The 22,853-nt window shown below is 41.0% G+C and overlaps 1 protein-coding gene across 15 annotated transcripts in view; it reads right to left on the bottom strand.

The window, feature by feature from the left end:
* The window catches only part of nav1a (neuron navigator 1a), a 95,239-nt gene that overhangs the window by 27,518 nt on the left and 44,868 nt on the right, over positions 1-22,853 (bottom strand). For 11 of the 15 annotated variants that reach the window (XM_015031121.1, XM_015031126.1, XM_015031125.1 and 8 more), the window contains one exon: positions 21,224-21,574. In XM_015031121.1, coding sequence (XP_014886607.1) covers positions 21,224-21,574 — 351 coding nt within the window. Of the gene's footprint in view, positions 1-6,654; positions 6,909-21,223; positions 21,575-22,853 lie in introns of those variants that run through there. The other 4 variants (XM_015031132.1, XM_015031131.1, XM_015031120.1 and 1 more) reach the window with 2 other exon arrangements.

Below are 22,853 nucleotides of genomic sequence, written 5' to 3' on the forward strand. Positions count from 1 at the left end.
GTTTTACATGCTTGCGGCTGACAGCGATGAGCCTCAAGGGTCAGCACACACAACTGCTGCTGCGCCCTGCGCTGCGCTTGGATTAGCTGTCAGAAGTGTGTGATATAAGACACGGAGCAGAATTGCAGTTTTGATAAAGCCACTCGTTGCTCCACTGAGAGCTGCCTCCGAGGTGTGATTGTGCATGGAGGAATATTGAGGTCCATTACTCTTCCAGGTTTTCCTTCACAAAGACGGTGACACATTCCACAGGGGCTTATTTGCTTTCTGTGAGTGGAAAACCGGATTTAACAGAAATCCTGGTCAGTCAAATGCGGTTTTCTCCGTATGGTGGAGGGTTGTAGATCAGACAGACAAACAAAGGACTACAGCTTAAAGGTGGGGAAAAAAAACCTTGTTTGGCAAGGGAGTTAGTGACTTAGTCTCTTTGCAGCTCTTTGCAACTCAGTCTGTATAGATTGTTTATGTTGGCTTTATACCACTGGTTTTCCATGACAAGACGCAGGACATCTGACAACAACAGAACAACTCAACCCTTTATTTAAGGAATACTGAACAAGGCAACACGCTTGGAACAAAAAAATAAAAAAAAACAGAAAGGCACAACTGTTGATCATTGGGTCATCTTGATCCTCTCAAATCGTAAGGCCAAAAAAGGATAAACTGGAGGAAGCAAGTAGCAGATACCTTGAAAGGAAAATTCGTCTCTTTTACCTCTTCTTGGTCTAAGATCCCTGTAGTTAATCTTGCCAGCGAGGGTCAAAGTTTGAAGATTAAGTCTCTTCTAGTCTAAACAGGCCTGGCGCAGAGATTTAAAAATCTGTCACAATATAAACAACGCACTTTAAACTTAACTTACAGTGATAGCTATAAGTAAGTAGACAGTTTCACCCAGAAAACCTGCTAAGCACGGCAACACCGTGCTTCCAGTTATAAAGTCTTAAAAAAGACAAACATCAAAAAGATTTAATTAAGATTTTTTGGCACTTCAATTGTTTCATCCTAATTAATTTGTCCAAATTTTCTGATCCTCTATCTGTGATTTGTCACTTTATTCGCTGAATTTGTTAAAGCGTAGATATGTAAAGACAGACGGTTACGGCGTTCCAGTGAATAAAAAAAAATAAAAAAAGACACTTGACCTCAGTCTCCCTACAGATTCACAACTAAAGAGACTCTTTAACCCGTCACTGTTAATGGAGCATAAAAAAACTTTAATAAATAAACACACAATGCTTAGCCTGGTGACGTGCCGAACTTACAACACACTGATGGAAACCCTGAAGTAAGAACAGCAGAAGTCAAAGAGAACTGAACCACTCTGAAGAGTGTTAGAGGAGAAGACCGGCAACGATCTATAATAACCCATTAACCTCTGATCTCCAAAGTTCCTCTCTTCTTCACTAAAGAGCAGGAAGTAGAAGAAGGACAGCACTCCTGGGACAACTTCGAATGGCCTTTTAAATCACCTACATAAGTAGTTCAGTCTGGGTTGCAGGGCGGGGAGCTTCTCAGCCCAAAACTCAACGCCGAAGAACCAGGGAGGAGCTCAAAGGGGGGAATACCGGCACACAGACGCCCGGGACAGGGGTTGGCTCTCGGGGTAGAATTACCTCTGGCCTCCATCCAGATACGTCAGCTGACTTAACGGCTATGTAAAATAACGGCGCAGAGCGGATGTTTTGGTTCAAAAGAGAAAAAAGGGGAGGAGGGGAAAAAAAGAGAAAGTAAGAGGGAGTAAAGGAAGGAGAAGACAGACTGGGAGGTTTCATTTTTTTTGAATAAAGCATATTTCTTCCAGGTTGCTGTTAACTTAAAGCAGCTGTGCAGAAGACAGTCCGAGACATGTGCTAAAGAACAAACACAAGTGTTCCCACGAGCAGCTGCCTTTTAATCAACAGAACCAAGAGAAAAGTAGCAGAGCTGGCAACAATTTAAACCAAGCAGCAAACACATGGAGATAAAAACAAACATGATAACACTGGAAAAGGAAATAATAAGAAGCACATCACAGCAAACATGCAGCATCCTGGGAATTGCTGTGACATTGTAAATCTTTTCGAATATCATTTTTAATCACTTTTGCTCACAAAGGAAGATCGTAGGCAATCAGTGGAGCAAAACCGAAGAAAGGAATATATGATGGGGTCTGTTTTGTTTTTATCTGCAACTGTTTCGGAGTGGAAACTTTGCTGAAAAGAAAGAGGCTCGTGGATACCAATGATTTGGCGATGTTTGTGAAAAGCAATGAGGTTTTTTTTTTTTTTTTTTTAGGTGGAGGGTTCTGACCATCCGGCCTCTGGTGACGACAGTAAAATTGGAAATGTCTTCATCTCAGACTTACCCAAATAGATAAAATCACACTGGCAGCAACTAAAAAGCTGTTTGCGATACACTGACCTTGTGCCAAGAAATCTCTTTAAAAGTCAAATATTAAAATCAATCATACTAAAAAAAGTAGATATTTTTATTAGAGTTGAGATCGAACGATTACGCATAACTCTTTATTTTGATGAGGAAAATGCTTGACACATCTGCATAAAAAAAGAGTCAAATGAACTGGCACAATATCAGACTACAAATCTAACTTGAAGTCCAGCACCTGCCAAAGGTTGCCCTAACATTAGCTAAAGAGAAAAGACTGAATTGACTGGAGCTGAGACTCTCTTCTACCTCTGCAGGCTCAGATAAAGCAGGCCCCCAATAAAACATTCATGGTTGTGAAAGCACAGACAATTTGTTGCGCGACTGTCTGTTTTTGTCTGTGTTCGTGTCATGTGACCACATATGTAGTATCGAACGGGAGGCGCACCCATCACCTGCTGTCCCTCCCAAGAAATGCGCATTCGTCGGCCACTTAAAGTGAGCTTAGCAGACATTCCTTACCCTCTGGACACCCAAAACATACACTTTACATTCCAGGGAGTGTATTCTTGGTTTCCACTCCCTAATCCTTCAACATATGGAGATGCATATAAGCATACCACTCCAAAAGCACGCACGGCCAAGGAGAGAATGACAAATCGAGTTTGGGCAACCCTCTTACTTCATCTCCACTGCAAGATATTCTCTGAGTTTTTAACATTTCCCCGAATCTTCATGAGAGGGACTTTAGTGTCCAGTTAAATTTATATCTTGAGGTCACTTTTCAGCATGACTGTTTATGTTCGCCTCAAAGCTTTTCCCTTCATCCCCAACTGCCAGTTAAGGTGCACCGTTGTCTGCGTTCACTCCTGCTTCGGCTTTGATCTACCAGAGAAACACACTAAACCACAGGAGGGTCCAACCTCATGAAAATATGAACACTGTCTGTGAACGCCGGCTCCTGTGTGTACAATAAAATAAGAAGAGCATGTGTCTGATGAAAGCAGGTTACAAGCATCTGTTGAAGCACTCTGAGGTCTCCCTAATGATCTCGTAGGCAGCGTAACAAAAATAAACCTACTCACAAAACAGCAAGACTATTGCAGGATGCCTCGTGTCCTAAAATCTTTGGCTCTTCCCCTGTCTTGAGCTATTTCTAGTGAAGTTTATTTGCATAGCACTCTTCAATAACAAAGCATTTCCAAGTGCTTTACATGATAAAAGCATCCCCACAACAACTAAACAAAAAATAAATTGCACTGCAGTTGCAAAATAATGAGGAAAATGAAAAAAGTTGCAATCCAAACCGAAACCATGATGTTCTCGTCATGAAAGAAAGGCAATTTTAAACAAAAGGGGTTTTAACCTTGATTTAAAGGGACTCGTGGTTCCAGGCGTTTTGCAGTTTTCTAGAAGTTTGTTTAGAGGAGAATAAAATCATGAAATGCGGCTTCTCCATGTGCGGTTCTGGTTCTGCGAAAGCAGTTTGACAAAAGAACAATTTTTTTGGGGGGGGGTGAAATTCAATTCACCGGTAAAAGTAAGTCGAAGTATATTCTCTGAGCTCCAGGCAGTCAGTGTAAGGACTTTAGGACAGAGGCAATGAGCTCCATTTTCCTAGTTTTAGAAAGAACACGAGCAGCAGCGTTCTGGATCGGATGCAGCAGTCTGACTTTCTAAGAAGACCCATGAGGACACTGTTGCAGACATCGCTCCTACTAATTTTAAACATATGGACGGACTGTTTCAAGATCTTGCCGAGACATTGTTTTGGAAATGTTTGTTAGGTGGCAGAAGGCCGACTTTGTAATTGTGTTTATGCACCTCTGAAGGTTCTGGTCTGAGTCCTGATTTCAGGAATATTCAGATGTAACAGCTGAAGCCTTGTGATTATTCTTCTTTTGATCCAACAATAATTACTTGCATTGATTTATTCAATACATCTGCTAAGTGCTTCATAGTCACCTTTTCATTATAATGCAGTTCACTGCAGCATCCACATACAGTATGCAAAAAAAAAAAAAATGCTGAAGAAAATGTGACTAAGAGGATCCTCAGTCCTAAGTGTTACTAACGTAACACCATTATTTACCAGTCATGATCCTTTTTTAAAGTGATGATGCCACATTTTCATCTGAATAAACAATGCCATATTAGGGTGTGAAAAAACATGAATTGTTGATGTAAATCATTTGTAAATGTGTTATTAAGGTTGTGAACAGTGGGTGGTTCTGGGTATGTGGTAGTTCATGCTGAGCAGGCTGTTTGCTTAGCGTTCAGATGACACCACATGTATGCAGTCGCACATGAAGCAACGCAATGAGCTTGTGTTGGATGGCCCTTAATATATGATAACTGAGCTAACCAAATCTCTGTGTTGGCTTGATATGATTAGCTAATGGTGCATGTTTAGTGTGTCTGTGCAGACACCCTGACGTATAAGAGCCAAAGCATACCCTCATAGAACTTGGTGACAGTTTGAAGGGCGTATGCTTGTTTTGTGCCAGATTACAATTATTTTACAGTTTATCAGCCATTTTTTAGCCAGTCTGTTTAAGCAAACGTGTCCAGCTCCAAAACAGAGATAAGAACAACCTACACGGCGAAGCACAGGCTGACGCTTGAAGGTCTCTGAAAGGCTTTGTTAACATTCTGTATTAAACTACACCTTGTGAAGAAATTTATAATTTGCCATTTTAAATTTATACTCCATTTAAGCAACAAATGAAGTAGTGTATAGCTATGAAATTAATGCAGGTTTTTGCATTTTGTCATGAATAAAACAACAAAAAAAAGGAGGGTTGTTAGATATCATTAATAACCAACCAGCTACATCAAACCAAGGAACACAGCAGGGATAAAAGTGTGAACAATTTTACTGCAGTGTTTAAAAATCTCACGCTTTAAAATTAAATGGAGCACTGTTCTATTTAATGTTCCAACATCCCACAATGAAAATAAAAAATGGAACAAAAAAAAAAAAAAAAACCAGGACTAAACCATCAAACTCTCCTCACAAACCTACCAAGGAGAGCATTAATTAGCAAAGCAACAAAGAGGCTCTTGAGCAACTCAAGGATTTTCTAAAAAGAAATTCCCTCTTGTGGTATGTGGAGTGCATGCATCTTCTTAAAAAAACCATGCATTCTTATATTTTCAGATTTATATTTGTGAATATAAATCTAGACGTACAACGATACATTATTTCATTCATGTGTCATTGTACTTCCACTTCACAATTATGCACTTTATGTTGGTTTATCATATAAAAGTCCAAAATGATGCATTGAAATTGTACCATATGACTTTAAGTGGTTCAAGTGATCAGTGGGTTAACCCACATGAACAAAGCAGACTCCTAAATTTTCAAACTGTATCAATAATATCCTCCCCTTCCTCCTATGTTGTACAATCAGTCAACTATATGATCCCCGCTTTATTTTCTTATCCATTCCAATCAACAGCTTATTCATATAAGCTGCTCTACATTAGCCCACTCTATATGCCAATGCATACTCTTAAGTAATAGGGTGGGCGTCAGGATGATTTAAAAGGAGGCTTGCTATATTTCACCCAATCACTGCAGACGCAGGGAGAGAAATGTAGGTCAGCCTTTCAGAAGAATGCGGCTCGGTTCTGCAGCGGATCAATACGAACACACCCACTCATACCTGACAGTCTACCAACTGGTGGAGATCCTGCGCGCACCCACCACCATCAGCAACTAGTTGCCATCCTAGAATAACTAAAACAATGGATCCGTCATTGTGCGCACGCATTTTTAAGAGCGTGCGCACTCTGCACGCTTCAGCATCATTAGATGATTTAGATTACCGTGTTAATGTGTTGGCAGTAATCTGCTTTCGGATGTCTGCCGGCCAGCATGGTATTAAAGACAGAACTGGTGGCTTTGCGCACTGATGTCTGCTTGATTTATCTACATACTGCACTACAGAAGAACCGTCCATGCATCCACATGCTTATTAGAAGACCGTCACACAATAATCCCGTCAGTCACAATAGTAAAACCTGCCAGCATGCAGCTGTTGGGAGTTTTATGAATGAGACATGCTGCTGCTCATTTTTACGCACCGACTCCGCCGGAACCTCTGCAGCACACTCACCGCGCTCACACGGCTCACATATGCGTGGATAAAAGCCAATGTCACTAATGTGTAAATTAGTTTCCCTTCCGGCACTCGGTCAAACACACACACACACACACACACACACACACACACACACACACACACAGACGCACACACGTTCTCTCGGGTCGCATCTATTTACCTTGACAGAAAGTGCATTGTCCTCCCTGCGCGCTGCGGAGCCGACAGCTGCAGCATTTTCCCATTCAAAACGCGCCCGCTCATTCTGCTACCATCCAGCTCTCACGCTGCTTTGTTCCCGTTCAGCATATCCCGCCTCTGTGGCTCTAATGGAAGAGAGACCCGGTGGGCTGCCTCTCCACTGACAACTAGGGAACCGCCTGTAAGAGTCAGCAGCGTAGACTGACACTCACCCGCAGTGCCTCCACTCTCTCTCTCTCTCTCTCTCTCTCTGTCTCTCTCTCTCTCTGTCTCTCTCTCTTTCTTGCACTCACGGTACCGAAAGGAGGGGCAGAGGGAGGTGAAGAGAAAAGGAGGGAGGACAGATAAAAAGCCAACACCCCAAATTCCTCTTCCTCTCCTCCGTCGGCACCGTTTCACTGATCGCCAGCAGCTGCGCCCGCTGCTAAAACCGCACAGAGCTTCCAGCGCGCATCCAGCCACAGGATAAGCACAGAGTCATCAAATTCCCCGAAAGCGACATGACGGGTTGACACTAAATCTCAAATCTGTGCAGCTCGCTGACCCCATTCGTACTGCGGTACAGTGAAAACTGCACTCTACTTTAACATAAACCGACTTTATTACTTTAATTCCGCAAAATATGTTAAAAAGCTACTAAAAGATAACACGCAATACATAAAATGTATGCGCAGACCTTGGTTATGACACCCCAAAAATATTTGGCAATTTTTGCACATAGCGCGGCTTTGTCAAGGAGTCATTTCAAATCTAAAGATACCAGCCAGACTTTTCATTAACAGTGATCTTCAATATGGTATATGGTGAGTTTTATTTCATTTCAGAGCTTTCATGCCTCTGGTAACATCTCATGCATGAGGCTACTGATCAGAGTTATATTTATTGATATATTTATTGATATATATATATATATACATATATTTTTTGGGTTTTTTTAACAGGGGTTTTCCTTTTCAGTCACTTCTTTTAAGTTCAATTCATTCTTTAAAAGTTATAGTCTGCATGGCTACAGTAAAATATTGATGTGTGGAGAAAACTGAATGGATTTGAGGAAAAGATTTAACAACAAAAATACACATTTGAAGATGATCAGGACAGACTGGACACTATTGATGAGAGCGAACAAAACCAACATATTCAATGTTCATTTTTCTGAGCAACTTTCATCTTGTTTTTTTGTTTTTCTTTTTGTTTTTTTAGGATACACTGTTATAAATGAATGAATAATTTATGTGGTGACTGTACAAATATATAATTGTGAATACAATTTCTGTTGTAAAATATTTGCAATATTCTTGCTTGATTGAGGTTGATATAGTCCTTAAAATAACTGCAGTGATCGTCACATAAAATACTTAATAATGTGGGCTTTGCAGGGGAAAGAATAATCTCTCTCGAGTCCCGTGGCAACTTCAGCATCTTTTCAACTTTACAGAAATATTTCCTAAGCAGTCGCTGGCTATGTGGAACCAGTGTTGGCTAATAGCCAAACCATTGGTGCCACAAAGAGACCTCAAATCACGTCGTAATGAAGTGCGTAGGTTAAATGACTCCATTGTTTCTCGTGTAACAAAGTGTGTATTGCCTTCAGGAGAATCACAAAGCAATAGTCTGGGTATCATGTATCCACTCCCGCGAGCTCGGCCCCTTCCCAACATCCAGTGGTGTTCAAACACTTTCAGTACTGAGTGGACCCCTGTGAATAGATCTGCCTGTCTGCTGGCTCCGTTCAATAAGTGAATGAAGAGTTAGAGAGGCACGGGAAGGAGGAGGGAGATGGAGCTAATTAACAGTGTCTTTTTTTATTAAGGAGAAGGAAGGGTGAGTGCAAGAAAGACAAGAGACAGAAAGGGAAAGTTTGGAAAATGTCCATAGAGGGGGGCAAAAAAAAAAAAAAAAAAAAAAGAAATCACTAAATCTCCCTGTTTAAATGCGGGATAAACAAAGACAGGATTCTACTGCTCACTTGTACCACACAGAGCCAGGTGGGCACACAGAGCGACTGCAGAGTGACCGGCACATTGGCATGCTGAACTGCAGGTGTATGGAGCTCCTGCCACTCCCGTTGCCTGGTGCTAATACGAGAGGTAAACAGAAACTTTTCCTGCACACAAGCATTCTTGCTGACACACTTTCAGTCGTCTTTCAATCAGTGCGAGCAAATGCTTTTATTCACGTCAGCTCTGATCCGAGTTTCTGGAAAGGCCAGCTGGACGGCGCTCCGTCTGCTTGGCAAGCTTCGACTTCAACCTCTGACTCACGTCCAGACATCCCCTCTGTGTCTCCAGCTCTGTTTATTTGCCTCGGACTCATCCAGGGCTATCTGTTTTTTTCACAGCTGCCTTCCTCTTTCCACTCACCGTCTAAAACCTTAGTGCTCATTTTCAAGGTTTCTGGTTTGCAGTATAATTAGTTGGTGACGTAACTATGTAATGACAGTGTACAGGCAGGGTCATCCCTACGACCCTGGGAACCTGTCACCCCCCCTCCCCACCCTCCCACTGATGAAAGAAACAGCAGACCTGGGAAAGCTCATCCCTCTTATCACACCAGGAACCCACACAGACAGATACTTGCAGATTCCCATGCAGCGTGTGAGCTCAGCTGCAAACCGAATGAAAACATGTACAAATTCATCCCAAACACACACACATCTATTCAACTGGAAAACTCTTCCCATCGCAGGTCAAGTTTTTGCTCGCATCCCTTCAGCAGCCAGACTAACATTTAAAGTCAGTTAAAAACATTCTTACTACATCACCTCGAGCTTTTCATATCCACACATGTAGCTTCACTTCCACAACAACTGACAAAAGTTTCTTTTTGACCCTGTGCTCTTTTTCTCTGCGAGGAATCCTTTTAAACTTTATTTGCTAACTTTTTGTTGGACACCTATTTGCTGTGCAAACCACAAATCTGGTCTTTATGGAAAAAGTGCAAAGAACAATATCATTGTTTAAAGAAGTTTTGTTTGCAGTTTGTTACATTTTAAGAAGGCGACAGAGCTTACAATAGGGATGCAGCAAAATTTTAATTTGGGCTAATATTGATATCCAATATTAATTTTGGTGTTATAGTCCTTTACTGCATCCATATCTTTATTTGCTTTGTTGGTTGGACTGATATGATGATATGTTAAAATGCCTAAAATATCACAGCTATAATGTGCATCCTTGGTATAAAATCAAAGCGTTTTTAATGTGTTGTACAAGCAGTCAATGTTCAAACCTAAATCTAATTGAGAAGCTGTTCAACGAGCTGCAAACTGATGTTCAGAGACGCTCTCTATGCAGTCTGAGACTGAGATATTTTGCAAGAATTGGCAAAAGCATCAATTTATACATGTGTACAAATAGTAGAGATAGGGTTTAAAAGACATGACGATTTAATTTCTTTGAAAGTTACTTTTGCAAATATTAATGTAGTAAGTTTCAATGCTCTCAACAGATTTAAATCTCCAAGAATCTTAAAAAAAAATTCTCAAGAATGCAAAGAAAAATTATTTTAATTACTAAGCTAAGTGAGCAAAGGGATAAAACACTAGCACTGGAAAGTTTCCTACTGCTGAAAAGGTGGAAATAAAATGCCTTGTTTTTATCTGTCACTTCAAAAAGGCAGAATAAAAGTTTGCAGTGATTTTTCACCTGGAATGTGATCTAATTTGTGCATGTAATCAATAAAGTATGCATCTAGGAATTGCAGAAATTATAAAAAGTAAGAAAAGGTTTGCCAGACTTCAGTGTCGTGGGGATTTTCATTGGATTTCATCTCTCGATTTGAGCTTGTTCCAACGCTCCAGCTGGTTTTGCGCTCTGCCAATAGCTACAAATATGACTGAGCTTTGAAGGTTGCGCCAGCCAAGAAAAGGTGAATACATACATGACAGATTGATCTATTAATTAAAGCCACATCATTCTGTCACTGAGACACCGTCTTATTGTGATATGCCTCGTGGCTTCAGCTAGTCATACCCGTGACAGCATCAGAGACGCCCATATACAAGACGGGACAGCACATCAGCTATAATGCCAACCTGTTTTTACAGTCGACATTTTCAAGGCTTCGTGTCATGCTGTAAATATTCCGCTTAGCCTTGAGCAGGCCATGATCGTGTGAAACATTCAGGCTGTCGAAAATATCACTTTTCTGCATGTTTCAGCTAGTTGGACAAGGACTTTGGCAGACTTGTGGCGCTCACACGTACCTGAAAGCAGAGAGGCATGCAAGGAAACAGAAAACTCTTTAGGGGGAATATGCAAACAGATATCCAGAGGTCTTTTTTTTTCTTGCATTCCATTTTTTTTTGTAGAGCTGTAAGAAAACAGCTCTTCTTAAGCTAAGGTGTAAGCTAAGTCAGCTTACACCATCTTATGGCACAGCTGACTTAAGTTGTGTTTACAGGGATCAGAAATACCAAAGCAGAGTCCTGTAGGAGTGAGCCCGACCCGACAGACTGTCAATGTGATTACATTGTTGGTGATGAATGCCAAACCTTTCCTCGTGCCAGCACACTGAAAAAGCACCGTCCCACTCAAAACAGCATCAGAGCATATTCAACATTTCTTTTTGTATTTCTAACATTTAACTACCAATGGGCTTTTTATTGTGGTTGGATGACATGACCGTAGAAGGACTTCTGAGAGACTGTAAGCCAATCGTTTAGTCTACTGCCACTAAACAGCTCCAGAGTACATTTACTGACAAACCTTCATCTTGCTTTGTGGGAATGAATGTTGCCCAACTACACTTTACAAACCAGAACTCCCTCCCACCCCCCCAAACTCAGGCCAGAAAACTCTCTTACAAACTGAGCAGCTCTTGCAGCTTCACACTCAGGGTTGGAACACTAAAAGGTGGTTTCAAAGTTCCTGCTACCAAAAGTATTTTTGAGTTCCCTCTCTCTCTACGTGTCTAAAGAAGTACTCTTGTGGTTGATTGAGGGACCCTCCATGTCAGTGCCACAAAAAGAGTCTTCTTTACTTTGAGTGAAAGGGGAAGAATAACTTTGTGAAAGGTTTTGTTCTGTTAAGAACAAGGAGCGGTGGGACTTGACTTCAAAGATGCTTTCCTTCTTAAAGGAGAAAGAGCCCAAAAAGTTCAAATGCAGCTCAAGAGGTTTCTGCAGCCGGTTCAACCTAAAGTCTGCTAACGAGAGAATTTTCAGTGCCGCAAATGCTTGAAAGGATAAGATTAAGGAATAATGTAATGGGGAGAGCAGGAAGGGAGGATGATGGCAGGGGGGCAGAAGGAAAAGTGTGTGACGAATGTTGAAACGGCTCCAGAGAATAGCACGGTGGGAGTCAATGGGAGGAAAGCAGGGGCGATTCTTATGCGCATCACACACCCCCGTCACACCCCGCTGTTAGGAATCCAAGACTTGGAGTTTGCCGTTAAAATTGCATGTGTACATGTGTGTGTTGGCACATAGGTAGGGCTGATTTAAAGGGGCTTCGATGCAAAGCTTTCAAGGCTTCCACAGATCTTTTTTGTAAACAGCAGAGTTTAATTTACCTCCTATATATGAACTCAGCATGTTCTCTGAATGCAGTATAGACGTAAGAGAGTGTAAAACAGTGAGCGCAAGCTTAAAAAGAGGGTATAACATGTGTATGCGTGTGTGTGTGTGTGTGTGCGTGTGTGTGTGTGTGTGTATATAGTGGGTTTGGGTAGGGAAGGATATGTTTTACTTTGGGAACCAAACCTTTAGAAACAGAACCTGATCATAAATAAACTACGAGAAGCACAAGTTTGACACTGAAAACAAGATTTAGGTCAAAATAAAAAAGTGAGAATGAAATCGCACAGGAATTTCTGATCAAACCTCAAGAGATGCAATCAAGTTTTCACCAAATCTGTGCCAACTTTTAGAATAAGCTCTAAGAAGCATCTTTACTAGCCAAGTTTAGGAAACAAACAAGAAATCCGACTTTGGTTCTACTTTACTCGCAATGAAGACACTTCAAACATAAATATATAAAAAAGGCAACATGAAAATTATGTTTTTTAAATTTTGTTTAGAGTAAATTAGTCGTTTAGAGTGATCAACTGACTTAACACTTGTGTTTTTGGACTATGGGAGGAAGCTGGAGTACCTGGAGAGAACCCACGAGGAGAACTTGCAAACTCCATGCGGAAAGACCGAACTTTAGAGAGGAACGTCAGAAAGCTATTGGTAATGTGTGAATTCCCCAATCAGAATTTCTTTGTTGAGCTCTTCATGACATGTTCCCCTCAGAGGAGACTCAAATGAAAAAGTTTGTTGACTGAATGATGTCAGATCCATTGGTTCATATCTGAGCTTGTTGGTTTAGTGTCATGTTCACTGCCGGCTGTTGTTTTCAGGTCATAGGACCCTTTCCTCTCCCGCTGTAGGTCAAGTGTGATTCCATCGAAAGGAAGGAAAGTAACGCAAATCAAAAACAGCTCCAGGAAGATGAAGATTCGTCTCTTTCCTTCAAGGAAAGGGGTCGGGTTTACTCATCGGCCAAAAGCTGTGACATTCTGACCTCTGTAAAATGAAAGAGATGAACTCACTCTCCAACACCATCCCATGTAGTTCTTTTCTTTTGCATGGATTCTTGACACCGAAACACATCCTTCTGAACTTTGTGGGGGTCCTGGAACTCCCCACTCCCCCCCCCACACACACACACCCTCTGCCTCCCAAAAACTCAGATTGTCCTTGCAGACGTCCTTGAGTTCTCTAGCGCTTTTCAAAACCCTGCCATGAGAGGAAGCCAGGGATTATGGGGGATTATGCCATAGCGTCCCTGTAAGGATTTACCACGGCTCAGCATGAGCGGTGAAGAAGGGGGTACCTAAGCAACAGTTCCCAGGACTCAAATGGAAAAAACAAACAAACAAAAAATCACATTTTTTTCTTTCTTTGCAGAGAACAGGCAGGTAGAGTAAAATAATAATAAAAAAACGCATTCTACCATGACAAAATATTTTTGCACAGAGCTTTGAGAAGGAATACGAAGTGCTGTCCAAATATCTTTATGCACATTATTGTTTTCTTGTAGCCAAAGTTTTCTCCAATGTTTTCTTGCCTTCCAAATAAAATTGTGAGAGTAGTTTTAAATGCAGTTCCCAAGCTGCGGTCCAAAACACGTGTTTGTTGCTCAACAGCTCGTTTCACAATCATAAGATGGAATGTGGTCAAACTAAATACATCCAGGGAGTACAAGTCACGTCGTCTTCCAACTACTGACAGAAGATAAGGTGGACATTAATATTTTGGTGAGAAAAAGGAAACACATCTGATATGTAATGAATAATATAACACAAAACTAACTCTTAAAAAAGGTCAAATACAGCCCCTAAATCAGTGTGTGACATATTCTGTTATTTCTCATTTAAATAAAAATAAATACAAGTTAAAGGCAGTGACATTGCAATGTCTTATGAAGCAGTTAAACAGTTTGAGATACTGTGAGAAAGCTATTTCATCAACGGAAAATATTCGCAGTCTCTTTCCACTCTTCTCAGTTATTGATGACTCAGCATGTTATCTCTGCTGCTCAGTGACTTAAAAAAAACACTCAAGCAATAAATGCAAAACTTGTCATGTCTCAGCACAATAAATGTTATCAGAAAAGTTGTCAGAGGATCGTCCTTTCTCTCTAGAAAAAAATACAAAACATGGCATTACGTGTTGGATTTGGAAAATTGCAAAAAAAAAAAAAAAAAAAAAAAAAAAAAAGCTGCATTTCACCCCAGAGTAACTTTCAGGTGCATCAGAACGATGGGATCGTAGATTCCAACAATTTCAGTGTGTTCTAGAACCGATGGTGCATTTTTAAATCTCAGAAGCTCAAGATGTGGGAACGATGTCACACTCATTTCGAGCGTGACTGGGAACTTGGAAGATCCAGCTTCTGAATCCTCAGAGAATCCAGCGCAAACGAGAGAACCGGGGTTTTCCTTAGACTGGGTTTCACAACAGGACAAATTCATATACGTACATAATAAAACTGCAAAATGCTCAGAGGTTTACTGAAACAAATGTCTGCCAATGACAAACGGCGGCAAAGAATTTTGAGTACACACAACTCTATTAGGTCCTCCTCTTTAGGTACATATGTTTTCTTTGCGTAGTCGTTGCCAAAAGTGGTTCAACTGGTATTGAATCATTAGGTGTGTTTAGTCTTCGCAAACTTCTTTTAATGACATGGTGTACAATGACATGCTCAATTGTTCTTTTGAGGACATATTCAACTAATTTTAAGCGCTAGTAAGGACCAGACTTTTTTATGTCCTGAAATATAAAACCTTGGAATTATCGGAGAGCTGTCTTATATTTCACCTTGCCTGTATGTCTGTTTGTGAAGACAAAGGGTCAGATCCATTAGGTGAAGCTCTCATACAGAATCCACTGGAGTGACTTAATATGCCTGAGATCCCACTGGGACCCCCTAGAATGGGCTTAAAGTGTGAGAGAGGGATTGTTTTTTGTTTTTTTTTTGTTATTTATCCATTATTTTACTAGCAAGTGACTTGAAATAAAATCTCTTTTTCAGGGGTTATCCAGGTTACCATCCTTGACTTGTTGAACCTACAACTCGGTTATGAAAAAGCAGAACACGGACGCATGATGGACAAATGAATAGCTTATCGTGAACATCCCTCTGAATCCCCACATCTTAATCTTCATTAAATCACCAACAGTGTTTCAGAAAATGGCCGAGTGTATGTGCGAATGTGTGCGTGTGCGTGTGTGTCTGTGTGTGTGTGCCGCTGTAGCAGACAAACAGATTAATGTCATTAGTGTTTGTCAAAGACCTCCTGCTGCTATAGCTGGAGCTGGTTACATCATCGCTGAAAAGAAAAAAGTCTGACAGATGAACAGTAGAGTTAAATGCACACTCAGCATTTTTATATGAACTACATATGGTGCCATAGTCGGTGACAAAGAAATCTCCATATGACTTTGTTTATACGCGCAAGTGATGATGTGAGACTCTTTTAATCGGCTAATAAAAAATAAAAAAAAGCTTTTAGTGTATCTCTGTGTGTGTGTGTGTGTGTGTTCTTCCTGGGTGTTCGCTCTACTATTTGGGTCCACACGTGCTGGAACAAAGGCAGCGCGGTCTTCCCCATTGAGTCGAGTTCTTTTAGCAATGACAGCAAAAGTAATTGATTACACGCCACACGGAGCAGACAGAGCCAATAGAGTGGCACACAGAGGCAGACAGTTCCCAGAGAGGAGCAGGTATCCGACACATAACCCATCTTTACCCCCCTGGACCACATCGCAGTCTGCCTCTCATCAACATTTCATGCAAGCTGCACCACCTCTGACAGACAGTTGCCCACAAGCATGGATATCAGTCTGCCATAAACAAAATGATAGCCTTTTCTTAAATAGAATTGATGGAAGATGTTACAAAGAGTTATGGTTAGGAGTTTGATCTCACTATGTGAAACGTCAGCTTCATTTTAAAGAACTCAAAGCACGTGTAGCCTTTATTTTAAATGCGATTAAGATTTGATTACTGCCCTATGTCGTAACAGCACACTCTGATTACAGCCTTAGTTATAATAACATTCAGAGTGTGGGAGTGGGCTGTGCTGTTTTTGTATGGGAGGTGGTCTGTAACTTGACTGCGGAAGGAGTCAAAGTTCAAAGATCACAGATGAGAGAAAACCTACATGAAAGTCACACTGTGAGCAGGTTTGCAGCGAGTCTCTCACCAGTTTATTACCAGTGAGACCATTAAATTTATAACGGTGTCCGGGAGAAGAGTCTTGCTGTTTGGCCAGTAGGTGGGGTCAGAGTATCGAAATATTAAGAACACACTTTGTTCCTACACAAACACAACCGCAGGTGCATGTGACACAAGTTTAATGGAATCAATGACTTTATACGGTGCAGAACACTAAAGGTAAGATTTAAACATAACAAGACAAAAAGTTAGACTCAACTAAAAAAGCTTTAACGTTTACATTCAATCACATTTGGTCACAAGGCCGAAATAACCTGCCGATGATACCTAAACTTATTCCAGGCACCACTATTTTCAGTAACACGTCGGTTGCAGACAAAAAAAAAAAAAAGCTTATTTCTGTTTCACTTCTCTATACAGTGCAGCGCTGACACATAACATGAACCAGCTCAGTTCTGTTATTTCTACCAAGTACTGTATGTGGCACCGCAGGCACGTACTTCACCAACCAGACTCTGCTTCAGGGAGTCGTGTTTGTGTCTCTGAATGTGTTTGCGTATGTTTGTCTTGCTCCACAACAAATGCTCTCATAATTCAGGCACTTAGTGCAGTGAACCAACCTCTCCTTCTCTCTGGTGTCGGGGATGAGTGCTCTTCCATCCATGAGCTAAAGCGTCTGCAGCTACCGGGGCAGAAAATGAGCCACATGCTCATGGTATATTTGACCTTTGGATGTGTGTATGTAAAGTCTCTAATCAACCCTCGAACAACAACAATTGCAAATCAATAGTGTTTGTTACAACCAAGTGGATTTCAGTGGGTGCGGTGTGTGGTGGGTGATGACCCCACCAGTAGGTGGTCTGTATTTGTTTTGTTCTTCGGGCTCAAGGCTGATTTCAGTGGCATATGACACACCTGGGCCTACAGAGAGTTGCTCCTGCCTGGTGTCCATTGGGACTCCTCTAAGCAGTGGGGAAATCTCTCAGGTTGCCTTAGAAATTTTGGTGAAAATGTTGTTTTTGTGTGCTTCATACACTCCCGCAGACCATTCACTTATTCATTTGTGATAACCTAATGTGCCATGTTATTTTTCCTATATTTATTTAAGAATTTGAGTCAGGCTGTTGCAAGTGGAGGTTTAACCAGAGTATAAACCTGGCGTCATCTCACAGCGGAAGCAATAATCACTAAATCTTGCAGCTTTTCAAAAAATAAATATACACAAAAAAAATTGCTTACATAAGCAAAATATCGTCGCCAATGGTTATTTCAAAACCACCTTCACCCACATAAGATTTTTATTTTTTTTAAATAGTAATTTTGGTGATTATTCTTTGTGACATTACACTGTGAAATTTCTGCTAATGAATGAGGTATATTAAAAACAGAGAAGGCCCAGTCTCGCCCCTACAAAATGGGTCAGGCTCCTGCTCGAGGCATTATAAATGATCTGTATCTTAGGCCTTGACTAAACTTAACTCCTGATGCCTGTTGTTGGTGAACCATCTGTGATTTTACATCTAGCACACCCCTAACAAGCCATGCTACAAACAATTTGCAGGAGCATTGAAACAAAACTGCATGCATGGTTTGCAAAACTGAATCACAGACAATTAATGTTATCTTGTTCATCAAACAAATCTGTGTTTTCCTGTGGAATTAAGGTTTTTAACCTTTGTATCGTCCTCTTTCAGAACATTATTCATCCATAAACACACAGCCACAAACTTATAATGGATCATTTTGTTCACATTGTAAGAGTTGATTAGGTAAGCTTGTGCCTCAGTGTGCTTTTAGAGAATGTTACTGGGACTGAAACCAAAAGGTTGTGGTGTATAACTCAGCTGAGCAATTTGGGTGGCTATGTGTTGAGCAATTCCAGATTTCCCTTTTATCAGGCTTGAGGTCCGTGTTACTATCCAAATGCATTCAGTGTCTAATTTGCACACAGAATTTTTTTGTGCCATCTTCAACTGCATTAGATTCTACCGAACGGATCGATATGTTAGATGAGCACTGGAGGATCATATTGCTCTTCCTGAAATAACTAATAAAAATGCTTCACCGGTATGTTGTCTTAAGTTCTGATCCACTCTGGAGACCAAATGTTGACAACTTTTCTTCATAAAGCCTAAAATAGTTATTCTTTTTTGTTTTTGTTTGTTCACTTTTACTCTGTTTTAATAAGAAAGCTTCCCTTGCACTTACATATTTTCTGACTTTTAAGCATTTCCTTTTACAAAAGCGCCACATTCATAATAGATACTTTACTGTGAACATAATGTACATTTTTTTAAAAACATAATATCCTTCAAGTTCCCAGACATAAACAAAGGAATCTTTTCATACTCTACCCAGTCAGTGTTTCCCGGTAAAAATGACTCGTATGTGAATAAGAGTGCGTGACGGACTGTGACGGTTCCTGGATCCAGATGGAGGAAGAATTCATCTTAAGAGTTGAGGTCCTGACTTTAAAAACAGAAAAGAAACTAATAACTGGTAGAAGGAATCGTGACTCAGGCTGTGTGTCAGAGAGTATATGGGGTCTGCGCGGAGTCCGGTCATGTTATAGTCACAGTAAGTTTACCTCTGCATGTGAGTGTGAGTCATGTCTTAACTTTAGTGAGTCATGGTGAGTACAGAGTCAAATCAAAGCTCTGTTTATTGACAAACTCACATAATTTGCCCTCCATATAATTTCCCTTTCAACACAAAGCGAGAAGGTATGAATTACCCTGACAAGGAAAAGAGTTATGCATTGAGGGAAATCCTATGTATAATATATACCGAGATGAGATGTGGAAGAGTACGGTGACCTGTGTACGATGCTGCTGGTGTCTGAATGCATGATGAAGCAGGATATGCAATAAATTATGCGAAAATGGAGAGGATTCAACAGGAATGCACCCAGACAATTTGTCAGGGAGGAGGGACTTCATCAGGGAATAGGGGAACGGCAGCACCAGTCTGCCCTCTAGTGGGAAACATATATGAGTTAAGGCGCAAAATTAGGAAGCTATTTAGCTCTTTATGTGCGGTTTTGCAAGAGAGCAATAAAATGCACAAACTACTAACCAAATAGTATTCAGAAGTGGATGTTTGTGGTAAAACATGCAAAGAAAGTTACAACTTTGGGAAGTTGCTCAGATTCCTAACTCTATTTTGACTTTAATAAATGCCAGTTGTATAAATATGTAGTGTACTTGCTATAATAAAATAATATTGCACTTTAGACCAAAGATGAGTGCCCTCTAAGCGAATATATGACAACCTCAGTCATAAATTTCCCTTAAATAGAAGAAAAAGAGAGATAAAAGTCAATGTGTTTTCCTTTCGTCTACAGGCGAAACAGCGCTGTTGTTTGACATTTCTCTGTCCCAAACTCTTTTTATTTCCCTTGTAGAACATTGGCCTAGTGGTTTGGCCTCCTCAAAGAAACTTTGTATAACCTTATTGGTGACCTGCAACAAAGCACCTCTACAGGGGTTTAAACTGTGTGTGTTGCAACTGTTTTTACTGTGACTGGGGGTGCATTTTTGTGATTACCGTGGAGATGTCGAGTTGTGGCCTCTAAGGGGCTTTTTTTTTTCCCAGTTTGCTTGGACGAACTCTGACTGCAGCTGACAAACACGCAGCCAGAATCCAAGCTCACAATGAGATATTGTGTTTTTGTTCGGCGTCCTCAGAGTCGGTCACTGAAACATGACTCTGCTTCCAAAGTTGTGCGAAAAATGCAGAATCGTACATTTTGAGCAAGTAGTGAAAGATCACCGAAGGAGCACAGCTTAGATCATTTTCAGCAGATCTCCAAAAACTATACTGTCTTTATTCTGTAGTGACTAGAAGTGCAGGCTTAATGGTGGAGCAGAAGTTTGCAAGTTGTGGGTTTAAAACCCAGCAAGGGGCCTTTCTATGGAGTTTGTATGTTTTACCTGCAACTGTGTGGTTTCTCTTTGGATGCTTTGGCTTCTTCAGTCCAGTGGTTACTTTTAATTGTTCTCAGGAGTGAAAGTGTGTGTGTGTGTGTGTGTGCTTGTTTGTTCTGTGTGTATCTGTGTTGTCCTGGGATGGACTGAGGATCTCTACAGTGTTTTCTGCTGTCTCTTGAATGGTGAACGAATGGGTGGATTATTAAAAAGTGACTGAAATTTATTTATTTATTTTTTTTTTTTGACTGGCTTTGATTGACTGGTGGAGAACTCAAAAAGTGGATCTTTTCTCTGAACAGCAAACACACCATGAACAAGCTAAGATGTCACACCAGTCTTCATGATGAAACTTGAGTCTGCAGGGAATATATTCACATTTATCAAGAATCTTTTTTTTTTTCTATAAAGGGATGCTAGCCAATTACTCAGACTGCTACAACACAGAACTAGACTTTATTTAATGGTGCTGGTCATTCCTTCACCATTTGAAATTTTTTGATGTTTGACCTTATGTTCACTTTTTCAGGCCACAGTGTGATGGTAGTCAACATCCAGAACGACAAATGAATACAACCGAATCTTGTTAGAGATTAAGTCAGAACATGTTTATCTGACTGTGGATGTGAATTAGTTACCAGTTTTCTAAAGATTTCTGTGTTCTAGCTTGTTCAGCAGGTTGCTCTGTGTGGAAGCCTGTTAGCAACTCCAGCCAGCGCAATAATGGGAGGATCTCTCCATGGGGCCATGGAAATGGTGACAACATTCCCTGATGCTGCCAGAGGGCTGCTCTCAAATTTGAGCAGGGGAAACATCTGACATGAAAAACAAGCAAGAGAGGGTGGTGGGACTGTGATTTGTTACAGGAATTACATGGTCCTGCTTCATTATTTATGGTCAAAACAAAGAGGTGCGGTTAGAAACGGGCTTTCAAAACTACAGAGCAAACACTCACCCGTTCTCTAAGTCATCAATATCGTCGTCATCGTCGTCGTCGTTGCCATCGTCTTCATAGTCATCGCTTGGATTCTTGCCCCCAAGATCGCCGTCACTGAGATAATCTCCCTTCAGGAGAGACGGATCCGAATCCTCCAAGTCTTCTATGAGGTGGACGCGTGAGGTCTGACTGAGGCGGAGGGGAACGTCAGATGGGGCGCTTCCCGTGGATGGGGCGTCGCCGGCCTGCAGACGGGGGCTTGCTTGGCCGTGGCGCCACGACAGAGGAGAGGAGCGGTTGGAGAGGCTAGAGATTGAGAAGGCAGCAGCTTCATCGCTGTCATAGTTGATGGTCCCCTCCACACAGCTGCTGGATGGGAGACAAACAAAAAGGTCAAAAAGTTGATTAATTTACTCATCTGTCCTGATGAGAGCTCAGCATCCCAACACATTGTGAGTACACAACCTTGATTGGCTGATGTTTTGTCAGATAATGTGATTGTACTGTGGACATGAAGTCCACTGTGGAACTGAGATGAGGGGGATCTTTTGTTTATTTGGATCCCCACTAGCCATTGCTGTAACAATGGCTACTCTTCCTGGGGTCCACATCATAGATCTAAGCACATTCTTATCCAAGTAATCCGCTCATGTGGATTGAAGGGAAGGTAAGGGTCAATGCTAAGGTAAAGGTCCTCGCATCATGTGTTTTGTGTAAAGTACGTGAAGATTTTATAAGACGCTATAGCCTCTGTGCATGCTATAGAGTTAAGCCTCAGCCTAATCCAGTGACATTATTTAGGAGGTTTTAGCTATTTTTATTTTTTATCGATCTAGACCTTCAACTAGACCTTCACTGACCCGTGCCAGAAGTAACAGCATCAGTTGTTTGCTTCAAGCCAGACTGAACTGCTGTTTGTGCCAAAACCAAGTGGTCAGCTGAACTGAGAGTCAAATGCTTGACCTGGAGGTTACTGGACATCTAATATGGGTCCTTTAAAGGTGAGAAAGCCAGAGGTAACCTGAGTCATCAGCGTGCTCACTGATATTGGACTCATGTCCGTTTTCTCTACTCTCTCCAACATAAAAAATTAGGTATTATAATTTCGATTTAGGCAATCTCTTCTGACATTTTGTATTTCGATTGTCGTAGTTAATTCTCACATCAAATTTTGAATCTTTCACGTAGCATAAAGAAAGCTCCCCAGGAAATGAAGCAGTTTCTCTTCAGATAGATTTTCATGGACCAATTCATTTATGATATTGCTGAAACTCACTGTATTTAAAAATAAACATCTTCCACCTACCAGAAACTCATGATTTCTTCCCGTTACGGAGGATGTATCCCCTTCTCATCCAAACCTCACTATAAGATGCTTTGTATTGGCTTTAAAAGGCTTAGGGATTACTCTGCTGTGCATATGTGTTTGCTTTGAGCTCACCTTAGAATAATTCCACACGCAGAGGCATAATGGACAGGTTTTTGTTGCTGTTTTCCTGTAAGCAAACATGCCTTCATATGGCTCAACACTGATAACTGCACACTGTGTCACAATCATTTTATGCCAGGAAACATTTTGTATGTCCACAACATGAGCATCAGTAAAAACTCACTGTGTGCCAAAGTAGTACAGCACAGCACATCACTA

The sequence above is a fragment of the Poecilia latipinna genome, unplaced genomic scaffold, assembly GCF_001443285.1.
Source record: "Poecilia latipinna isolate Pla-1442-1.1 unplaced genomic scaffold, P_latipinna-1.0 Scaffold199, whole genome shotgun sequence".
Classification (NCBI taxonomy): Eukaryota; Metazoa; Chordata; class Actinopteri; order Cyprinodontiformes; family Poeciliidae; genus Poecilia; species Poecilia latipinna.